This window comes from Alligator mississippiensis, chromosome 7 (genome assembly GCF_030867095.1).
Source record: "Alligator mississippiensis isolate rAllMis1 chromosome 7, rAllMis1, whole genome shotgun sequence".
In the NCBI taxonomy this organism is placed as follows: Eukaryota; Metazoa; Chordata; order Crocodylia; family Alligatoridae; genus Alligator; species Alligator mississippiensis.
The window spans coordinates 14,706,408-14,727,604 of NC_081830.1; the positions used below are offsets into that span (position 1 = coordinate 14,706,408).

The following is a 21,197-nucleotide window of genomic DNA, read 5'->3' on the forward strand; positions in this document are numbered from 1 at the left end:
CCGCAGGGGAAAGCCAACCCTGCTCGGGGCAGGGCTGAGCCAGGAGCTGTGGAGGTGGCAGGCCTGGCCTGCGGGACATGGTGTTTGCAGGGCTGGAGAAGGGGTGCGGGGCGGCGTGAGCCGGCGCTGCTCCATGGGGGCGGTGGGGCTGGCTGGGGAATAGGCTTATATTCTGAATGCTGACGGGTTTAGGGGAGTTGGGCGCCTGGCTGCTGATCGGGTAAGATTGGGAAACTTTTCGGCCTTCACTGAGACGCAGTTGTTGCCATCGGGGAAGCCTTAAGGTCCGAGATAGAGGAGGCCCTGATGTCTGGTCACCTCCAGGGTTGGGCAGCAGCTGAGTCGGGGTTTTCGGGTAACAGTATTGGATACAGGCTCCTGGCTTGCAGCTGAAGCCCCACTTTACCTGCCCAAGGTCCTTTTTTGTTGTGCCTCTGCCCTGAGTCTCAGTCTGCACCCGTCTTCCACGCACCAGGTGCTCCATGTAACAGGTCCCCGCTTCACGCGGGTGCAGTGATGATGACCCCTTGGCTAAGTAAAGCAAGGGAAGTTTGAGAGGAGTCTGAGATGGTCCTAGGGTCTGCATTAATACAGGAACACAACCCTGTATTTAACCAGCTCCCGGGGAGGGCCGGGGCACAAGGCCTGTGGCGCACCCTTGGTCTCTCCAGCTGTCTCTCTCTCTCTCTCCCTCCCTCCTGTGTCACAGAGAGAGAGATAAAAAAAACCCTTTACTATTTCTCTCTCTCTCTCTCTCTCTCTCTCTCTCCACCTGATTTGGCTGCACTTGCACCTCTGCCTGAGCCCTGGCACTGTGAGTAGTGCAGCGCGGCCAGCTTGCTGTCCCTTTAATTGCTGGGGCCCGAGGCACCGGGTCAAGAGGTGCGGCCGACAGCATGCTGGCTAGGAGCGGTTGCTAGCCTGGTGGGGAGAGTGCTACCTTAAAGGCTTGATGTCATGGGTTCAAATCCCACCCTGATAGAGATAAGTTGGTCTCTGGGGCCAGTTCTTTACTATTGGAGCCCAGACTCTTTCATTGCTGTGGCCAGAGGCACTGAGTCAAGAGGCGCAGCCGACAGGTCTCCAAGAAGGAGAGCTTATTGTCCTTGTGGGTGAGGTGCTGGTTTAGAAGCTTGGTGTTATGGGTTCAAATCCCATCCTGTCACTGTGAGTGAGTACCCTTTGTAAGCCCATCTATGGAACCAGCTCTTTACTCTCAGGGCCCCTGACTCTTTCATTGCTGCGGCCAGAGGCGCCGAGTCAAGAGGCGCACCCGACAGGGCACTGGGAAGGAAATCTTGCTGGCCTTGTGGGTGAGGTGCTGCCTTGAGTCACTGGAGGCATGGGTTCTAGTCCTGTGTGTGTCTGGGCCTGGTGAGTGATCCTGAGCGAGCCCAAGACCCATGGCCTGGGTGCCCCCCTAGCTGTGCTGTTTGAGCGCCCAGCTGCTGGTTACTGTTGTCGCAGGACCTTTTGGGGGCAGATGACAGAACAAGGAGCAGTGGAGTTTCACATGAGCCTTTGCTGCCTCTTCATGGCCAGAAAAGAGAAAGCACGATGAGAACTCAATAGGACGTGGCAGATTTTCCCCTCCGCCTGCAAGGGGACGTGCTGTGCTATCCCGGTCCAACTGGGAGTATTCAGCCATCTACCTACAGAGAGTGCCACAAGCCGGAAATGAGCCGAGATGGGAGAACTTGATTACTAAAGTGGGCCCATCCATCAGCACCTAAAATAAACCAGCCTGCAGTCTTGCCTGGAGATTGGAGTAACACCGGCCCCACAGCCAAATGGTCTTCTCTGTCCAAAAGGCTCTGTCCAAAATGGTCTTCTCTGCATACCATGCTGGTGCCAGGCACAGGGCCATGTCTCAGGATGCTCTTGGTGTGTCTGTATTTCCCCCAGATATCAGGGCATGCAGCTATCGACCCCTCAGAGGACTTTGCAGGATGTGTTACCTGTCCCAAGATCTTTGTTTGGGCCCCACAGCCCCCTTCCCTCCTGATCCGAAAGCAAATGGGATTTAAAAGAAGGTTTAAAAGAAGGCGGCCAGCCTCCTGCACTTCTGCACAGTCACATAAGCAAGGGCATTCACCAGTCTCTGCTGTGGCTGAGCTCAGGTCTCGCATCCCTGTAAACTTTAAACAAATACAGGGTGCAAGGCTGGGTGTGGAGAGGGAAGCCAAGGGGAAAGAAATGCACCGTACGTGTAAGTTCCAGATTTCACTGGAGAGCCATTTACATGGCAGGGTATGATCCAAATTCAATCCAGAACATGTTAGTGCTGGAGATGATGGTAGCAGAGATAAGCCTGATAACATTTGATGGCGAAGCTTCTCCATAAGCACCGCATTAAAAAATCAAACGCCCTCCTTCGTCTGTTATTGTGAAGGAAATGAGATGTTATTTCTAATGCTGTTTACCTAGCTGTGAGACGGCAAATGGGAGCCCTAGCAAATCGCGTTGTATTGTTTTGTTACTATCAATTACCACAAACCCAGAGACACAGGCTTGCCTGCTTCTCCCAGGCACTTCACCTCTCATGGCTACTCCTGAGCACAGGCACTTTGCCTCCGCGGGCTATTCCTGGGCACTGTATCCTACCCTATCAGACTCAGATCTCCAGGCTCCTTTGCCATGATCATTGGGCTTCTTGGGATCAAGAGCCGTGGGGAGTCTCTCCAGCTCCTCTCACACATCAGATGAAGCACATGAATGCCGCAGTGAGGCATTAAGAGAGCTTTTGTGCTGCTGATGTTGATCATTGTATGAACTTGCTCTCTCTCCTTGCTGCTCTCATGTCCATGATGGAGAATTTGGCCAAGGGTCAGAAGTCCCTTGCTGTGCATATACATATACATATGCTGTGATGCTGCAGAGGGGGCAACTAACGGGATGGCCTTGGGCTATTAACTATTCACATCACTGCGACCGCTGCAACCCCGGGGTGTCCTCCCCCTTTGGCTCAAAGGGCAAGTGGGGATTGTTGACAGCCGGCTGCAACCCTAAAGTGACCCTCTGAGGTATAGACAAGCTACAAGCAGCTTTTCAGTGTCAGGGGCACAAAGGGGTTAAAAGGCTGAGTGTAGATGGGATGATACAAGCCCCAAGAAGAGACTCAGGCAAGAATAGAGCAAAGCCAGGGAAGAGCCAGGGCAGAGCAAACCCATGGCTGCCTTCACTGGAGGGGAGGTCTACAAGACAGAGTTCGAGCCCATGGCGTACCTGGAATACTTCAAGTTTGGACGAGGCACCTTGGGGGATGAGTCCCTCACATTTGTCCTGAAACACTACTGCAAAACCTTCACTTTGGGTAGGTCCTTCCCAAAGCCCTGGGCACTCTTGTCTTCCCTTGGCCAGACAGGGGCACGACCAGCCAGGCACTTGGAGAGGAGACAGGGTGGGAGGTTGCACTGCCCGTGCGACATGCTTGTGGTCTGCAGTTGCTAGAGACAAGTGTCTCAGTCGTGAGACAAACAGTTCTTGGGCAGTTCACCAAGTTTGTCTTGCTGCCCACAAGCTTTTGTGCAAGTGCTTTCCCAAGGGCTTTCCAGCTACAAAGCACAGCAAAAATGCCAAGTGTTCATGCTTAGCTTCTGAACAGGGCGCAGAGCATTGGAGAGCTTCTCCCACCCTCCCCTCTCATGCACTGCCTGCAAAGAGTCAGGCACTGGACTTTACTTAGGAAAATGATGTCCCGTGTCCACACCACCACCCTCCTGTTGGACTCTAGAGCAGTTGTGTCAGCTCTCTGTGCCCCCTGCTCGTCCTCATCCCTTAAGCAAGGCGTGATGTTGTGAACTCCTGCCCTGCCTAAAGTGCCTGGAGATCCATGAGCAGAGAGGAGAGGCTATTCAGCGCCCTCGCTGTCCTGGAGCAGATTGTTATATAGCAGATTTCCCCTTCTCCTTAGACTGTCATGAAGCCATCCCTTGAAATAAAGGGTTTTGAAGGAATCGGATATGGGGAAGTAAGTGGGATATGCCTGTGGGATTGCAAGTGCAGCTCTGCCCAGACACACACCACTGCTTTATTAATATCAGGTGTTGTAAGCCCAGAGGCAGGCAGGGTTAACCTAGAGATTGGCCTTTCTCATAGCATTTGCAAAGGGGGTTGCAAGAGTCAGGGTGCAGCAATGGGATTGGAGGCACTTGGTTTTATGAAATAATTAATGCTGAATAAAAATGCTCACCTAGGTGCAGTAGAAATCATGTTTTTGGGTATGGATCATGAATGGAAAGAGGCTGAGTGCAGGGGGAGCAGGGAGGAGAAACTGCTAAAACTCAAGCACTGTGGTGCCTTGTTTTGGCTCTTTATCAGTTCATTTCCGCAGCGCCTGGAAAGGAAGGAGCACCCGTAAAGCAGAGCAAGAACCAGGAAAGGCTGCAGCTTTAGGGGGGCTGCTTGTCCCCTGCCTCTGCTGGAGGGCATGCAGCATGGGGAAGAGGTGATGATCATCTTGAACCATTCTTTAACCCCAACCAGGTGCTGTGACAGGCCACACCCTGATTGATATTGGCAGTGGACCCACCATTTACCAGCTGCTTTCTGCCTGTGAGTCATTTAAGGAGATCATTGCTTCGGATTACATAGACCAAAATTGCCAGGAGCTGCTGAAGCGGCTGAAGAACGAGCCCGGAGCATTTGACTGGACTCCGGTGGTGCAGCACGTGTGTGAGCTGGAGGGAGACAGGTACCGAACTGCCATCGAAATCCGATGGGTTTAAGCCTGCCTGTGAGAATCCACCCAAATTTCAGGGAGGGTGGGGCAAAATGGCTTTCAAAGCTCCCCCCTTTATTAAATCCTTCTCCAAGGGAATGGAAATCAGAGACACAAAACCCACGTGCCCATTTCTCAGATCTGTATCCCAGGGGAGGCATTTAAAACACACCAAAATAGATAACCTCTTGCTTTCCTCTCTCTCTTTCCTCTTCTCCCTTTAGGAACAAATGGGCTGAGAAAGAGGGTAAGTTACGAGGAGCCATCAAACGTGTCCTAAAATGTGATGTCCACAAAAGCAACCCCTTGGATCCCGTTGTCCTGCCTCCGGCCGACTGCCTGGTCTCATCGCTGTGCTTGGAAGCTGCCTGCAAAGACCACAGCTCGTACTGCGCCGCTCTGAGGAACGCGCGGATCTTTGAAAACTCTTGGCGCTCTGGTGTAGTGCCCGAAGACTGGAAGAAGGCCAACGTGGTGCCTATCTTCAAGAAAGGGGGGAAAGTGGATCCGGCTAACTATAGGCCCATCAGCCTGACTTCTATCCCGGGGAAGATCTTAGAAAAGTTTATTAAGGAGGCCATCCTTAATGGACTGGCCGACGCCTATATCTTAAGGGATAGCCAGCACGGGTTTGTTGCGGTTAGGTCTTGCTTGACCAATCTCATTTCCTTCTACGACCAGGTGACCTATCACCTGGACAAGGGAGATGAGATTGATGTCATATATCTTGACTTCAAAAAAGCCTTCGATCTGGTGTCCCATGATCGTCTCTTGGAGAAACTGGCCAATTGTCGCCTTGGGTCCCCCACGATCCACTGGCTGGAAAATTGGGTCCGGGGTCGGACCCAGAGGGTAGTAATTGATGGAAGTCAATCATCGTGGTGTCCTGTGACCAGTGGGGTCCCCCAGGGCTCTGTCCTTGGACCCATACTGTTCAACATCTTCATTAACGATGTGGACACTGGAGTCAGAAGCGGACTGGCCAAGTTCGCCCATGACACCAAACTTTGGGGCAAAGCATCCACGCCAGAAGACAGGCAGGTGATCCAGGCTGACCTGGACAGGCTCAGCAAGTGGGCGGACGAGAATCTGATGGTGTTCAACCCCGATAAATGCAAGGTTCTCCACCTTGGGGAAAAAAAAACCCGCAGCATCCTTATAGGCTCGGCAGTGCTATGTTGGTTAGCACTATGGAAGAAAGAGACTTGGGGGTCATCATTGACCACAAGATGAACATGAGCCTGCAATGCGATGCTGCGGCTAGTAAAGCGACCAAAACGCTGGCTTGCATCCATAGATGCTTCTCAAGCAAATCCCGGGACGTCATTCTCCCCCTGTACTCGGCCTTAGTGAGGCCGCAGCTGGAGTACTGTGTCCAGTTTTGGGCTCCACAATTCAAAAAGGATGTGGAGAAGCTTGAGAGAGTCCAGAGAAGAGCCACGCGCATGATCAGGGGTCAGGGAAGCAGACCCTACGATGACAGGCTGAGAGCCCTGGGGCTCTTTAGCCTGGAAAAGCGCAGGCTCAGGGGTGATCTGATGGCCACCTACAAGTTTATCAGGGGTGATCACCAGTATCTGGGGGAACGTTTGTTCACCAGAGCGCCCCAAGGGATGACGAGGACGAATGGTCACAAACTACTACAAGATCGTTTCAGGCTGGACATAAGGAAGAATTTCTTTACTGTCCGAGCCCCCAAGGTCTGGAACAGCCTGCCGCCGGAGGTTGTTCAAGCGCCTTCATTGAACACCTTTAAGATGAAACTGGATGCTTATCTTGCTGGGATCCTATGACCCCAGCTGACGTCCTGCCCTTTGGGCGGGGGCTGGACTCGATGATCTTCCGAGGTCCCTTCCAGCCCTAATATCTATGAAATCAGCTCTCTGCTAAAGCCAGGGGGGCATTTGGTGCTGAGCGGAGATTTGGGCACCAGTTTCTACATGGTCGGTCCCAAAAAGTTCTTCTGTTTGGTTCTGACAGGAATTTTTGAGGGGGGCCCTTAGTGCAACTGGCTTTGCCATCCAGGAGTTTGACGTCCTCTCCAGGGACGACGACACCATGCAGGAAATCTACCATTTCTCTGGGATGTACTTCATTGTCGCCCGCAAAGAGAAAGCGATTTAAGTCCCTTGGAGAATAAGTGGGACACAAAAGGATCCCTCTAAAACAGAAATTAAATTAATTAAAAAGCTACATTATGCCCAGGATGATGCATATATTCCTGCTTAAAATGTGTTTCGCCCTTTCCTGTGAAAATACAAACATCTCCTTAAAAAATGAGAAATTGCAGCATTTGCATGCGAGTGGAAGTCCTCACTAGGCAGGAGAGGAGCGCAGACTCTCAGGTGTGATGCTAGTGTCTTCTGACCCTGAACAACAGGAGCAACGTGAAAACTGCCTTGAGAGTGGCCAGGGTGTTGCTTCCACATGTACTAATCATGGATTGCTGATGCCAGTCCAGATCTTTTCAGGCCCTGGGTTCCTCAAGCTCTTGACAAACCTTTCACCACGTCTGGAAGGGCATTGTATATGGGCACCCAAGATGTGCCCTGTGGTTTTCGGTCCAATGCCTGGTCTGTCTGATCCCAGTCTTTGATAATAGGAGGCACCAATGCAAGGAATGGGACAGGAAGTGGGTTGTGGGTCAGATGGTATTTGTTGTTTCTTGTGGAGAGTGATTTGCCCTCTGATCTGCATTGAAAACAATCAAATCATCAATTAGATCATCTTCTTAGAACTAATTACACCTGCCTGAAACACAATAGTCCTCTTTAACTCTTGCATAGAAAATACACGTATTCAGTATAACATGCAAACTACTTCTGCATGGAGTTCTCATCTACGAATCAGTAAAACAGAACTGGAAACTTTTGCCAGTTTGGAGGAGATATTTTGCAACACCCCCTGCTTTTTTTTTGCTGCTTTCTAACTCTGTCTGGAGCAAAGCTATAGCGCTGTCTGCTGTCCCAGCGGGCAGTTCCCATGCCACTTCACCAACGCATCTCACCCACCCAATGCAACCCATCCCATCGCACAGGGCACAGTTTCTTCTCCGTCATGTTCTGAAGCCTGTGATACATCAAGAAAAATGCCGTGACATGTTAACTACCAAGTGCCTACTTCACAGGCATCCCTAGGCAGCTCAGAGACTTCTGGATCTCCCGCCTGGTTCAGTGAGTTGCACTCCTACAGCCAAAATGAATCCCTCTCCTGCTGACTTTGCTTCACTTTGCTGCCATGAAAAGTTACTCATGAGGATGATAAAACACAGGGAGCGATGCCCATAGTTACTCACAAGGATGATAAAAGCAGGGAACGATGCCCTGTCCTACAGCCCTCTGCTGTGGTGCTGGAAGAGGGATGAGTTTTGACAAGTATTCAGCAATCCCACGTGTCACTGCTTTCCTGACACACACAGGCATCTGTAGGCCACTTCCATCCTCCAACACCCGCCAGCAATAGCTCGCAGCCCCAGCACGCTGTTACAGTAACACCTGTCCCATAGCCTCTGTATCCAATCCTTAAAAAAGTTGCTGAAGCAGTTTTACAAGGGAATCACTTGTGAATACTGTGACCAGTTTTGAGACTCCCGCTGCAGAAAGGATGTGGACAAGTTGGAGAGAGTCCAGTGATGGGCAACAAAAATGGTTGGGGGGCTGAGGAACATGATTTGTGAGGAGAGGCTAAGGGTTATTTAGTCTGAAGAAGAGAAGACCGAGAGGGGATTTGATAGCAAACTTCAGCTCCCTGCTGGGGGGTTGCAAAGAGATGGAGCTGAACTGTTCTCATTTGGGACAGATGACAGGACAAGGAGCAATGGGCTCCAGTTGCAGCAAGGGAAGTTGAGGTTGGATATTAGGAAAAACTCTCTCACTAGGAGGGTGATGAAGCACTGGAGCAGTTTACCCAGAGAGGGGGTTGAGTATCCATCCTTGGAGGTGTTAAAACCCAGCTTGACAAAGCCTTGGTTGGGATGATGTAGTTGGGGAGGGTCGTGCTTTGAGCAGGGGTTGGACTGGCTGTGACCTCCTGAGCTCCCTTCCAACCTTCGGTTTCTATGACTGTATAGCTCCGAAATACACTGTCTCAGTCCATTTTCCCCCTTAAGAAAGCCCAAACTTGGAGGCAATCTATCCAGTGGGTGTATCTAGGATTGTCAGAGCAGTCACCACATCTTCGAGGGCCAAAGAAAGCCCGAGACCTCCCCAGCGCGTGCCTGGCAGCTTCAGCTCTGGATTTATCACCTTTGGTCTCTGCAAGCCTCTCAGTCCGAGAGCTCCAGCATGAGAGCAGCAGGGCGAGGACTGCAATCTGGCAGCATAGGGAAGGGTTTACAATAGTGGAAGCAGAAGTTAGCGGTACAGCTGACCCAGAGGGCTGGACCCAAAATTATTGCATGTGCAAGGTGGAGGCTCCATCTAGCTTCACGGAGGGAGAAGTTTATCAGATGGATTTCAACCCCGGGATCTACCTGGAAACATACTACAGCCTCGGTGCAAGTCACTGCAAAGGAAACAAGATCCTGACACACAACCTGAGAAGCCTGTGTGAGATGTTCGCTTGAAGTGAGTGTCACACAGCACACTGCATTGTGGTGGTTCATGTTCATTAATGCGCCTTAGATACTGTGCATTTATTTTAGTACCTTCTTAATAAAGTACTAACTAAATGCACTAAAGGTACAGTGCAGTAGCACTGGCACATAGTTATTTAGTGATGCTAACTGCACATTACCTGAATAAGACTGCGCAGTAGACTAGTAGCACGTTTTTTGCCATGACAAGCTACTGTACAGAGTTATTAGGCTAATGTGCAATAAGTGTCTTGTGTAGACACACGTGGGAAGTGCCAAGGCATGTCTAGGGGCCTGGAAACACCCCCCCCCCCCATCTTGGTAGCAACAGCTGTGGGGCCAGGACAGGTCACTGTGCATCGCACTACCAGCACAATGAGGAGCGTTGCTGAGTGCTGACACCAGCTCGAATCCTTGTCTGCTCTGCATCACACCTGGGAAATGCTCTCGGGCGAGCCACTTTATTCAAAAATTACCTTTTGCTTTTCAATAAAGTGGAGCTGGAAACCTCCGCCAGCTTGAAAGGGTTATTAGTGCCCCGTACCACCTTTGGGGGGGGGGGGGGGGGGGGGGGGGACTGTGTCGTGCAGCGTCGGTGGGGTCAGTGGAGGAGCCAGCTTCCAGAAACGAGAACTTTGCTAGTGACGTTCCCTTCATTATTAAAGAAAGGAAAGGGGAGGTCCTTTCATTATTAAAGAAAGCCCCGGTGCGGGGTGCGGTGTCCCAGCGCTATGCTTGCCCTTTCCCGCCAGTCTCAGCCCCGCAGGTGCCTGCGCGGGGGGCGGAGCTGCAGCCCAGCCCGGGTCCCCTCAGGAGCCTCGGCCGCCTGGAGACGTGCGGCGATTGGCTGGGAGGGATGCCGTTCTGTGCGCCGATTGGTCCGCCTGCGATCCTTCGCGGTCCCATAGCGCGGGCAGGGCAGGGCCGCGGGGGGGGCTCTCCGGCTCGCAACATTTGCACGGAATCCCCCCCCCCCCCCCCACACACACACACACACACCTTGTTTAAAAATAGAAAAAAAGCGGGAAAAAAGCAGTGAAAACCCGCGGGGCGGGAAGAGCGGGAAGAACCCGCGGGGTTGCTCCGCACAGGCGCGTTGTGGAGAGGAGCGGGGCGGGAGTGGCGGGAAACTGGAACCGGCGGAGGTGTGTGGCAATGAGTGCGCTAGAGCAGCGCGGCCGTGCCCGCAAGCAGAGGGGGATCCATGCGGGTAGTTACAGATGATGTGTATCCCCATGCATGTTAACACGCCTCAAGACCGGTAGCCCGGCAGGAAGCACGGCAAACCCCAGCAAAGCCCGCTTCGCGCCGGGCGCCTCAGCCAGCGTGCAAAGCCAGACACCACGTGACGCCGCGCAGAGCCCGCCAGACCGCGCACGTGGCAGGCATGCCGCGGCCTCGTGAGCTGCAGCAGAACGGCACGGGCTGATTGGCTGGGGCGTGTCCCTCCCCGCCAATCAGGAGACGGCAGGAGGAAAGTTTCCCCCCACGTGCCCCAGAGACAAGGTGAGGGAGAGGCGCTGAGGGGGACTGACCCCTCCCCCGAGGTTTCCTATTGGTCCCCCATCAGGGGCGGGGCCTCCAGAAGGAATAAAAGGCCGCGTGCGGCGCAAGTGGGCGGATTCGACGATTGGCTGCGGTGGCGGAGGGCAGAGAAGAGCTGGCCAGCGGGGGGGAGCGGTAACCCCAGAAGTGCCCTGAGGAGGGCGGAGAAGAGCTTGTCAGCGGGGCGGGGGGGAGCGGTAACCCTGGAAGACCTGAAGAGGCAGATCTGAAGAGGCAGCGGCGCCCCGAGGAGGTGAGGCGGAGCCCCCTGCCCGCTCTGTGCCGGGGGGGGCACGTGGGCTGCAGTTGGGGACCTACGGCCCCTCTGCAGGCCCGGGGCTGTGAAAGGCTGTGGGGAGTGACGTCCCGAGCCACGTGGGTGCTGCGTGGCTCTAGCATCTGTCAAGCACCGGTGACCCGCGGGGCGGGCAGCGGCCGGGCTTGCACGCTTCCAGTCCTTCCCTGATGGCACCATTTGGGGGCAGTGGGCGAGGTCCCCGGGCCTCGGCTGCAGCTTTTCCTTAAGGTGTTCTTCAGGGGGGCGGAGGCTCAGGTCCGTAGTCACCTCCACTGCCCCCTTAACGTGTCATTTGGGGGGGCGGCGGGCAGGGCTGGTTTGTCTCTGCGCGCGGTCCTTTCTTAAGGCATGATTTGGGTCTGCAGTGGGGAGGGCCGGAGGACCCCCGCAGTCCTCCCTTAGGGTGTCATTTGTGGGGGGCAGCGGCAAGGTCCGTAGGCCCCCGCTGTCCTCCCTTAAGATACCATTCGGGTTGGCAGTGGGTCTGGTCTGAACCCCTGTAGTTCTCATTTCCTGCCTTTGGGGGGGGGCAGCGGGCCAGGCCCATCGGGCTTGGCCCGCGGCCCCTCCTTAAGGCACCACTTGAGGCTGCAGTGGGCGAGGGCCTGGAGGTCGCCGCTGTCTGCTCTCGGGGTCATCTTGCCGAGCTGCGGTGTGGTGCTGCCCTGCTCGCAAACGGGTCAAGCACTGACAGTCTTTCACACCCCCGAGCCCGAGCTACGGTGTGGTGCTGCCTAGCTCTGTGGGCGGTCAAGCACTGGTGGTCACTTGAGGGGGCTTGTGCCCTCTCAAGGCCATCCCATGGGGAAGCACGAGCACAGGGGGTACCGCTGAAGAAAACCAGCAGAGAAAATAACGCAAAAGCAGGTGTGAGCCGGCCTGCTATTTAATGGACAAATAAAATTGATCTGCCAGGCACCTCCTTGGTGTCTGGTGCCTTTCATCTCCAAGTTCATCCTTCCCCGCTGCGGTGTTTCTCTCCTCTTCTCTCCTGTTATTTCGCATCCAAGTTTCCCCACCCGCTGCCCCCTTCAATTTCTGCAGTGGTTCCCTTGTAACCACTGTGTGTGTCCTGAGTGTGCGCTGAGTGTGTCGGAGCTGGTCGTCCAGGATGCTGAATCCCTTGCTGAAAAGGGATTGATGGAAGACATCGCTTGCCTGGACCGGCCACCTGAGGCTGCAGCCCCGAATCCCGCGAGACCGGTCCCCTTTGAGGGTCGATGCGCATCGCCCCAGGAAGGGCAAGCAGACGGGATGGCAGGCGAGCAGCAGTGAGCTGACCAGGAGGGAAGAAGGCCAGGCCAGCCAAACAGGAGGTAAAGGTAAGAGAAATTGGACACGGGGAGTGTCCGTTCCCCAGGTTTCATTGCTAAGTTGCACACCCTGGAATTTGGAAGGTTTGGGGTGGGATTTCCAATGCCCCTAGTCTGGGAGCAAGGTTCAGGTACCCTGCCTTTATTGCTTGTCTGAGGCTACTTTCTGAAGTTGGCCAGAGGTATTGTATTGCCTGTGTATTATGGGGGAGGTTGCAAGTTTCCAGAGGATACTAAGTGCATTAAGGGTTATGACTGCTAGATGTATGCTCTGGCTCTGTTCACTTATAGCCCGTCTGGGTCTCTGTTCTTGCAGGCCTCGGAAGAACGGGAAGGAGACGCGGATGGGAAAGCAGCAGGGAAGAGGCGAGGTAGGAGAAAAGCCAGTCAGAGAAACAGGATGTGAAGGAAAGGGACTCTGGACAGAGTGGCATCCCTGCCTTCAGGTCTCGATCATGTCTTAGCCAAATTTCGGCTTTGTGAGCCTTTGGGCGAGCTCCCTGTAACTCAGAAACGAGTCTCTGCCCTTGATGTTGTTGCACTTTTGCAGCAGTCAGGTGGAAGGCGGACAACCCTGTAATCAAGGTGTGTCACCACCACCATGTTTGTAAAGGCCGCGGATCTGGTTAGTGGTCTTGCACAGCACAGTCCCATCCTGTCATCAGAGTCGAGGCCAGCTGTCAGACTTGGCTGCCAGTTGCACAGCAACCCGTAAGTGGGGTGCGTGGTGCTTTCTAACATGAGAAAAAATGTCTAGCGCTGGACATCCTGTAATTGGGAGTCAAAGTCCACTGCTATTCCTGGCCAGTCGAAGAGGAGCCCCTGTAAGCAGAGTGGACGTAGCCGCCTTCCACTGGCCTTAGAGAGCTGGAGCAGTTTGCAGTGTTGTGCCGCAGGGCGGCCTTGCACACCAGAGCCGAGCCTCATGGGGTGACAGCCAACTCTTTAGACCCCAGAACTTGATGATTTTCCCGTGGTCTGGGTTGAAGTCTGTGGCCTCCTCTCCCCCTGTGTCCAGGCACCTGTCCTTTTTCATGCATCTGTGTCTGACTTCACGTCTGGACTCCTGGGCCACCCTGTAACAAGGGTGCAAGTCCCATGCCCCTGGTGGAAGGCTAAATAGCGCAGAGCAGTGGACATCCCTGTAAGCAGGGTGCAGCTCTCTCTCACTTTGGGGACAGCCCTGTCCTTTGCCTGGCCTGGTGGCCCCCCCTGTAAGCAGGGCTGTGGTCCTCTCCCTTTTGCCCGCTGTGGGCAGCCTGACTAGCCAGGCGGGCCGGGCCCTGTAACGAGGGCGCCGGTCTCAGCCTTGTCGCCCCCTGGGAGCGGAGGAGGATTTTCAGTGTAAGGCTCGAGGTCAAGCAGTTCGCAGCATCGAACTCCTTTCCAGCTTGGGAACACTTTTTACCCTTGTGAGACTGTGGAGAGCTAGAGAGAGGAGCGCCTGGGAGCGAAAGCGTTTGTTATTTTCTTTTTGTTCTTAAAATCGCTGCAGCGTACTTTGTTTTCTTCCCAGTGCTGGAAAAGGGGTGAGATGTGTCCTCGTAGCCTTCTCCTCCCACCTCCATACCTAGGGGGACGGATATCCAGGCCTTTTGGTCTCGGGGAGCATTAGGCCCCCTCTCTAATAATTTTGGGCACACGGCCTCCCTGTAGTTTGGGGTACAGGCCTTAGGCCCCCTCTTTTTGGGGTCCTTTGGGCACTTGGTAGTTCGATTGCAGTTCCTGCTCTCTTTGAGAGACAGCCACGTGTTCCCCAGCTCAGTCCCTGGGGACGAGTGCCCTGGCACTTGGCCAGCCCTTGCTCTGCGCCCCCGGTCTGCAGCCTGTAAGCAGGGTCCAGGCCCCCTTGCTTCTCCAGGTTGGGTCTCGTCCCACTCGGTGAGGTTGGCCACAGATGATCCCCACAGACTGCAGGGAAGGTTGCAGGCTTGTGGAGGATACTGGGTGCGCTGGGACCCCTGACGCTTCGTGACCTTCCTGTAACTCAGGTCCAGGTCTCTGCTCTGCTGCTTCTGGCACCATTGAGATGGTCTCCTCTCACACCCTGTAAACAGGGCTGCGCCCCGCCCAACCCCTCTGACCTTGTGGGAGGAGGCCTCCTTTAGCCCTTTGGGCTCTGTGCCCATCATGATAGGTGGCTGAAGCCATAACCTTTGTGTCCCCAGACACAGGGCTGCTTTGAGCCCTGATTGAGACCACCTGAGGCACCCGTCAGCTGGCATTCAGGGCTTTACAGGTTTTCTCTGGGCTTCATGCCCCGCAGCCAGCTGTGTGCAGCAAGCACCGCCCTGTAAGCAGGGTTGCCGGTGTCTGTGGCCACCTTCATGGTGCCGTCCTAGCACTTCTGTCCAGAGTCCTGGCCCATTGCGCTCTGCTCCTGGCTGGCCCAGATGTCGGCAGCCCAGACCACAGACATCTGACGTCCCCCATCTCCACGGATAGAGGACAGATCGGCACCAGATTCAGGTATGGCTTAAAGTGGGAGAGAAGTTGCAGCCCATAGACATGTTTTTCAACATGGCGAGTTAAATGCAGTGTCTGCCTGTGTTTACTATAGGCCCTGATAGGAGCAGCTGGAAAGATGGCGCACAAGCAGGAGTCAGCGGACAAGGAGGGAGGAAAACCATGCAAAGGTAAGGGAGTTTTCATGCGGCCCCTTTTTTTCTTTATTTATTTTTGGTCCCTTTGCCAAGCCATAGGCCTTGGGATTGGGGGGGCCTTGGAAGTCTGGTTTGTTGGCACCTTCTTAGGAGCAGGATTCGTATCTTAGCTCCTGATGTTGTCATACGCGGATAAGTTTTAGGTGAAGTACTGAGGATCTTGTAAACCAGAGGCATGTCACGTCCGCTTTGCTTTTCCAAGGCAGCAAGCTCTTTAGGACACTGGGCGTTGTGAGCTTGCTGTCACTTGGGTTCGGTCTGGTAGCTGAAAGCGGGCAGTCATTCCTTCCCCCACTCACTGCTGTTACCTGGGGTTTGGTTACGTCCCCAACTTGAATGCAGGTGTTTTGAATGTTTTTTTTGGTCCTTTCAGGGGTTTGACTTTGCTGTCGAGGAAGTTGTAGTTTCTGCCCATTGTCCTCCACGTGTGCGGATGCTTGTTTCCTTGAACCGCACCGCCTGAGCAACCAGCGTTTGGTCAGCCTTGTGCCATGGCAGCTGGTGTTTGCGGGGAGCACCATCCTGTAAGTAGGATTGCAGGTGCCTTGTGCTGTGCCAGTCTTGTGATGTGGTACGAGTTGGGCCTGTCGGTTTGTGGCCCATGGCTTTCCATTTCCAGCTGAGCTAGTCTTTGGGAGCTGAACAAGGAGATTCCTTCTCACCCCGCTGTCAAACAGAAGACGGCTCCACAGGGGTGGCAGGGAAGGACCAAACAGACATTACAACTCCCTGTCTCAGTCTCTGACCCCGTGCTTTACACTCAGACTGTGTCTCTGTTTCTTTGTCGGGGGTGAGTCCTTATTTCTTTTCTTTTTCCTTTTTGCAGCTGCCAGATGGACGAGCAGCAGGCGAACCACACCAGGGCGGAAAGCCAGGAAAATGGGATGCGAAGGGAAAGGACTCTGGACAGAGTGATCTCCCTGCCTTTAAGTATCAGTCATGTATTAGTCAAATTTTGGCTGCATGAGCTCTCTGTAACGCAGTAACAAGCTTGTGCGTTTGATGCTGTTGCGCTTCTGCGGCAGTTGGGTGGAAGTGGACAACCCTGTAAGCAAGGCGTGTGTCACCGCCACCTCCTTTGTAAAGAGTGTGGATCTACTCAGTGGTCTTGCGCAGTGGGGCTGCCCTGTAAGCGGGGCCCGGGCCAGCTGCCAGACATGACTGCCAGGGGCGCAGCCTCCTGTGAGTAGGGTGCATGGTGCGTCTTACTGTGTAAGAAAGACAGGCAGTTTGAATGTCCCTAGCATTGGACGTCCTGTAATTGGGAGTCAAAGTCCACTGCTGTTCCCAGCCAGTCGGAGAGGAGCCCCTGTAAGCAGGATGGACATAGCCTCTTTCCACTGGCATAGACAGCCGGAGCAGTCTGCAGCGCTGTGCTGCAGGGCAGCCTCGCATACTGGAGCCGAGTCTCGTGGGGTGACGGCAAACTCCTTAGACCCCAGAGCTTGATGACCTTCCCGTGGTCTGGGTTGAAGCCCGTGGCCTCCTCTCTGATCCTTGTGTCCAGGCACCTGTCCTTTTTCATGCATCTATGCCTGGCACTCCACATCCAGACAGCTGGGCCACCCTGTAAGGAGGGTGCGAGTCCCACATCCCTTGGTGCAGGGTTAGATTGCGCAGAGCTGTGGACCCCCCTGTAAGCAGGGTCCAGGTCTCAGTGTGCCTTTGAGGGCAGCCCTGTCCTTGGTCTGGCTGTGGGCCCCGCCTGTAAGCAGGGCTGTGGGCCTTTCCCTTTTGCCCCTCTTGGGCAGTGTGGCAAGTGAGATGGACTGTGCCCTGTAAGGAGGGTACGAGTCCCACGTTTCTTGGTGGAGGGCTAAATTGTGCAGAGCTGTGCACCACCCTGTAAACAGGGCCCAGGTCTCTATGTGCCCTTGGGCACAGCCCTGTCCTTTGCCAGGCCTGACCGCCCCCTCTGTAAGCAGGGCTGTGGGCCTTTCCCTTTTGCCTGTCTTGGGCAGTGTGGCAAGTGAGACGGACCATGTCCTGTAACGAGGGTGTGAGTCCCGTGTCTCTTGGTGGAGGGCTAGATTGCGCAGAGCAGTGGACCACCCTGTAAGCAGGGTCCAGGTCTCAATGTGCCTTTGGGGACAGCTCTGTCTATTGGCTGGCTGTGGCCCTCCTTGTAACCAGGGCTATGGGCCTTTCCCTTTTGCCCCTCTTGGGCAGTGTGGCTAGTCACACGGACTGTGCCCTGTAATGAGGGTACGAGTCCTGTGCATCCTGTTGCACGCCTGGGTTCTGCAGAGCTGTGGCCTGCCCTGTAAGCAGGGTTCAGGTCTCTACGTGCCTTTGGGGACAGCCCTGTCCTTTGCCCGGCCTGGCGACCCGCCCTGTAAACAGGGCTCTGGGCCTTTGCCTTTTCTCCCCCGTGGGCAGTGTGGCCAGTGAGATGGACCATGCCCTGTAACGAGGGTGCGAGTCCCGTGTCTCTTGGTGGAGGGCTAGATTGCGCAGAGCAGTGGAGCACCCTGTAAGCAGGGTCCAGGTCTCAATGTGCCTTTGGGGACAGCTCTGTCTTTTGGCTGGCTGTGGCCCTCCTTGTAACCAGGGCTATGGGCCTTTCCCTTTTGCCCCTCTTGGGCAGTGTGGCTAGTCACACGGGGACTGTGCCTTGTAATGAGGGTACGAGTCCTGTGCATGCTGTTGCACGCCTAGGTTCTGCAGAGCTGTGGCCTGCCCTGTAAGCAGGGTTCAGGTCTCTACATGCCTTTGGGGACAGTCCTGTCCTTTGCCAGGCCTGACGGCCCCCCCTGTAAGCAGGGCTGTGGTCCTCTCCCTTTTGCCCGCCGTGGGCAGCCTGACTAGCCAGGTGGGCCGTGCCCTGTAACGAGGGTGCTGGTCTCAGCTTTCTTGCCCCCTGGGAGCGGAGGAGGATTTTCAGTGTAAGGTTGGAGGTCAAGCAGTTTGCAGCATCGATCTCCTTTCCAGCCTGGGAACACTTTTTACCCTTGTGAGAGTGTGGAGAACGAGAGAGAGGAGCGCCTGGGAGTGAAAGCGTTTGTTATTTTCTTTTTGTTCTTAAAATCGCTGCAGTGTACTTTGTTTTCTTCCCAGTGCTGGGAAAGGGGCGAGATGCGTCCTCGTAGCCTTCTCCTCCCACCTCCATACCTAGGGGGACGGATTTCCAGGCCTTTTGGTCTCAGGGAGCATTAGGCCCCCTCTCTAATACTTGGGGGCACACGGCCTCCCTGTAGTTTGGGGTACAGGCCTTAGACCCCCTCTTTTTGGGATCCTTTGGGCACTTGGTAGCTCGATTGCAGTTCCTGCCCTCCTTGAGAGACAGCCACGTGTTCCCCAGCCGAGTCCCTGGGGACGAGTGCCCTGGCACTTGGCCAGCCCTTGCTCTGCGCCCCCGCCCCCGGTCTGCAGCCTGTAAGCAGGGTCCAGGCCCCCTTGCTTCTCCGGGTTGGGTCTCGTCCCACTCGGTGAGGTTGGCCACAGATGATCCCCACAGACTGCAGGGAAGGTTGCAGGCTTGTGGAGGATACTGGGTGCGCTGGGACCCCTGAGGCTTTGTGACCTTCCTGTAACTCGGGTCCAGGTCTCTGCTCTGCTGCTCCTGGCACCATTGAGATGGTCTCCTCTCGCACCCTGTAAACAGGGCTGTGCCCCCCCAGCCCCTCTGACCTTGGGGGAGGAGGCCTCCTTTAGCCCTTTGGGCTCTGTAGCAGCCACGATGGGTGGCTGAAGTAATGGCCTTTGTGTCCCCAGACACGAGGCTGCTTTGAGCCCTGATTGAGACTGCCTGAGGCACCCGTCAGCTGGCATTCAGGGCTTTACAGGTTTTCTCTGGGCTTCATGCCCCGCAGCCAGCTGTGTGCAGGGAGCACCGCCCTGTAAGCAGGGTTGCCGGTGTCTGTGGTAACCTTCATGGTGCCATCCTAGCACTTCTGTCCGGAGTCCTGGCCCTTCGCGCTCTGCTCCTGGTTGGCCCAGGTGTCGGCAGCCCAGACCACAGATGTCTGCCTTCCCCACTTTCCACGGATAGAGGACAGTGGCCACAGGCCCAGGTAAGGATAAGAGAGGGAGAGAAATTGGGGCCTGCAGACCCATCTTCCATCGTGCTGATTGACACCCCGTTTCTGTCTTGTCCTTTTTGCCTCTAGAGGAAGAAGCGGAGAAGACAACAGACAAATACGAGTTAACCTATAACCAGGGCAGAAAACAGTGCCAGCCCACCGGGAGGCAAAGGTGAGAGAGTTTGGGTAAAGACTTGGGGTATGTGAGCCGTGGAAAGCTTGGAGTGCCAGGACGTCCTGGGTCTGTTGGCTTATAAGCAAGGCACAGGTCTCCTGCCCTGCTTTCTCCAAATCTTAGGCTACTTTGTGCGGTTGGGCAGAGGGGTTACCTAGGGATTGCAGGGAGGCTGCAGGAACCCCTTCACAGCAGGGCTGAAAAGGGAGAAGCTGCAGCCGCTCGATATGCACTCAGGCTGTGCTGACTTCCCCCTGCACCACCAAGTCTTTCCAGCACTGCAAGGACAAAGACTGGGACAGGGTGTGAGGTGGGAGGAAAGCCAGCTAGGGAAAAGGGTGCGAAGGAAAGGGACTCTGGACACAGTGACCGCCCTGCCACTAGCTCGCAGTCACGTAAGAGCCAAAATGTGGCTGAGGGAGCCTTGGAGCAGTGGGACCTCCCTGTAAGCAGGAAGCCGGTCACACCCCGCTTCTTTCAAAAGGTCACCAAGCTCAAGAGTATAATGGGCACCGTGAGCTACGTTCGTGTATATTTTTAGTGGTGTGTGCAGTTCATTGCCAGCCAACTCCACTTCTGTCTTGTGTACTATTGCAGGTCCCTGAAAAGCAGCTGGAGAAGAAGGAACAGAAAGCAGGACAAGAAAGCTCAGAAACAACAAGTGTGGGTTGGTGTGGGCAGGAGGAAGAGAGGCACATGTTTAATATATGCTTAGATAAGTACAGATGGAGACTGTCATGTGCATCTCTACACTTTCAAACACTCAGTAGGAGCAAGCTGCTGCACGCTTCAAGTTGCACCATGGACTCGGTCTTGGGTTGGCCCTATTTGTAGGCAGCGAGGTTGAGGCGTTGTGCGTATTTGGTTGGCCGCGATTTGTAGGCAGTGAGGTTGAGGAGGTGTGCTAGTTGTGCGTATTGATATGTGGCGGTCTAGGTTTTTGCAGGTTGTTTGCTGTTGCTAGTTTAGGAGTTGATCAAAATAGATGTGACTGAAGGTAGCGTGTAGGGTTTTCTGGGTTGGGTTGTCAGTGTTGGTGTGGAAATGCAGTTGTGCGCTCAGTTCGGTTAGTGGCTTGGCTGTAGCTTGCTTTAGCCGTAGGTTGTGGGGCCAGTTTGAGGCTGTTTGTGGTGCAATTTGGTTGCGTCTGTAAGTTGAAGCTCCATGGGTGTTTGAAAGGGTTCATCTCCATCCTCATACATGAAGATCTGTGTCCAAATGATCCTAGCGGTAGTTGGCGTGCTTAGCGTCAAACCGGATGTGCACAATCGAACAATAAACAGTATAAAAAACCTTTTCACCTTGTGCCTGGTGCTCTTCTACACTGAGAGGACTTGGCCATTACCCTTTCCTGTTGTGAGCTGGCTGGAGGAATAATAAACTTTCATTTTGTCTACTGATCTGATCTGTCTTGTTGAATAAAAATATGTCCTGTTCTGATTTAAAAATGGTCAAATAATATGACAGGTGATGCCTAGTCACCAATTGACAACTGTAAATGCACTGTAGGAAATCAATCCTGATTTATTTGAGAAAATAAAAAATAATGTACGGTGAAGTTGTGGTGCTTGGGTGCAATCTGTTGAAGTTCAGCTGTCCCTTGTCTCCAAAGAAGAGAATGGTCCCAATAAAAAGAAAATGCTCAGAAAACTGTGTGAGCTTCTTGGTGTTTTTTTTTAGTCCATTTGCTTCAGACCATTTTCTCTGAATGCCTTGAGTACACGTCCTGCTCTTTATTTCTAATGGCACGGTGTGGGTGCTTTTTAATACAAAACACAATGGGCCTGAGGATGCATCTTAAGGACCAAGGTCCCAGCTCTCCCTGAGCTACCAACTAACTGGCTGGGTTTGGATTATGCTGCCATAGGATGTTAAGGCAGAGATGCAG

The 21,197-nt window shown here is 54.3% G+C and overlaps 1 protein-coding gene and 1 long non-coding RNA gene across 4 annotated transcripts; both read left to right on the forward strand.

Annotated features, from left to right (window-relative positions):
- Positions 1-3,168: 3,168 nt before the first annotated feature.
- Positions 3,169-6,844, forward strand: LOC132251795 (nicotinamide N-methyltransferase-like). Its single transcript, XM_059731722.1, has 4 exons — positions 3,169-3,313; positions 4,486-4,693; positions 4,945-5,128; positions 6,701-6,844. The coding sequence occupies exons 1-4, from the start codon at positions 3,169-3,171 to the stop codon at positions 6,842-6,844; spliced, it is 681 nt and encodes a 226-aa protein (XP_059587705.1).
- Positions 6,845-10,526: 3,682 nt separating this feature from the next.
- Positions 10,527-20,948, forward strand: LOC132251379 (uncharacterized). 3 transcript variants are annotated; one of them, XR_009463349.1, is made up of 7 exons: positions 10,527-12,458; positions 12,766-14,918; positions 15,010-15,085; positions 15,486-15,636; positions 15,939-19,125; positions 19,222-19,306; positions 19,907-20,948. It is a non-coding gene; the product is annotated as an uncharacterized LOC132251379 (long non-coding RNA). The 3 variants fall into 3 exon arrangements; XR_009463348.1 differs by lacking the exon at positions 15,486-15,636; XR_009463350.1 differs by lacking the exon at positions 15,486-15,636 and having other exon boundaries at positions 10,527-12,452.
- Positions 20,949-21,197: the final 249 nt, after the last annotated feature.

Excerpts from the sequence above, each read along its gene's own strand:
- LOC132251795 (XM_059731722.1), top strand. The coding sequence starts at position 3,169 with ATGGCTGCCTTCACTGGAGGGGAGGTCTACAAGACAGAGTTCGAGCCC. Across the intron at positions 3,314-4,485 it reads CTGCAAAACCTTCACTTTGG|GTGCTGTGACAGGCCACACC; the intron begins GTAGGTCCTTCC and ends AACCCCAACCAG. Across the intron at positions 4,694-4,944 it reads TGTGAGCTGGAGGGAGACAG|GAACAAATGGGCTGAGAAAG; the intron begins GTACCGAACTGC and ends TTCTCCCTTTAG.